At 25.1% G+C, this 1,224-nt stretch overlaps 1 protein-coding gene across 2 annotated transcripts in view; it reads right to left on the reverse strand.

The window, feature by feature from the left end:
• Window positions 1-370: 370 nt before the first annotated feature.
• Window positions 371-1,224, reverse strand: part of Opa1 (Opa1 mitochondrial dynamin like GTPase) — a 27,446-nt gene continuing 26,592 nt past the window's right edge. For both annotated transcript variants that reach the window (XM_014425817.3, XM_014425818.3), the window contains one exon: window positions 371-931. In XM_014425817.3, coding sequence (XP_014281303.1) covers window positions 867-931 — 65 coding nt within the window. In that variant the 3' untranslated portion in view covers window positions 371-866. The remainder of the gene's footprint in view (window positions 932-1,224) is intronic.

Consider the following 1,224-nt stretch of genomic DNA (forward strand, 5'->3'; position numbering starts at 1 on the left):
CTTTTTGTTTTTATAATTTAGTTTATTGTCGTTCTATTTTGAAACTTGTGTATCTAACTTCTCCTGTTTACTAGATTTATAGAGCTAATTAAATTCATTGACAAGGTAATGCATATTTCAACAAAACTTTTTTTGGTTATACAAGGTCAAAAATATTAGACACATTGCAATAGTGGTTGACAAAAAAAAAAATTTTATATAATTTTAACGACTTTTTAGATTGTTTTGAGCCTTTGCTTTGCATGGACTCATAGGTTACAATATACAAATTTTTTTGTTGGTAGAATCAGGAAAAAGTTTCATTAAAAAAAAAGTTTATTGAAAGGCATTCCCACGCACATAGCCTCCTCTTGTGAGATAAATAAATTAATGAAAAACAGAAACAAAAATTTATTAGGTAAAATGAACAGATATAGAATTCCAAAAAATGTAATACATCAAGATTGTTTTTGTTAATAGACATACAATACCACATATTACCTTACTCCTGCTTAAATGATTTAGAATTTAATCCAAATTCATATATATTATTTAACCCTTCATAAATGTGGTTTAGCAACTGTGAATAATTAATAAGAATAGTGATTGACTAAAATTTATTCGATGGATAGTAGGACATTTAGCACAGAGAGTACAATTAGCAAGAAACAAACTAAATACAGGACTTACTGAACAAGGAACTGAGTAAATAAAACTGGTAACAAAAATTATAATTTCTATATCATAAATATGAAATTATTAAATAAATAAAAATGTAAACAGATATTCTACATTATAATCAATAATAAAAATATATTTACAATTATACAAAGGTGTGTTTTCTACATGTAAATAATATATAACAACTAAAACTTCCTCTAAAATGGTTATTTTTCTTTGTTTAAAGCTTGGATGAATTCTTCTAATTTATCTTGTATTTGCCGAACTCTCTCTATTAAAAAAAAAAAAATTAACAAGTTATCATTCAGCTTAGGTATTAATAATGAATAAGTATGAAATAAATAAACGATTGGATAAGTTTGTGCGGTCAGCAAAGAACAACATAAATAAACAAAACCATATTTGTTTATTTTATGCCGACGTTTTGACCTGAGTTTCAGGTCTTCATTAGGGCTATAGAACAAAAGAGATTACAACAACATTTAGAGTAACATACAATTGAAAAGGAATAGTGTACAAACAAATTTAGAATTATACAAAATATTGAATTAAATCATAAATGAT

This window comes from Halyomorpha halys, unplaced genomic scaffold, assembly GCF_000696795.3.
Source record: "Halyomorpha halys isolate HHAL.00 unplaced genomic scaffold, Hhal_1.1 Scaffold533.1, whole genome shotgun sequence".
Taxonomy (NCBI): domain Eukaryota; kingdom Metazoa; phylum Arthropoda; class Insecta; order Hemiptera; family Pentatomidae; genus Halyomorpha; species Halyomorpha halys.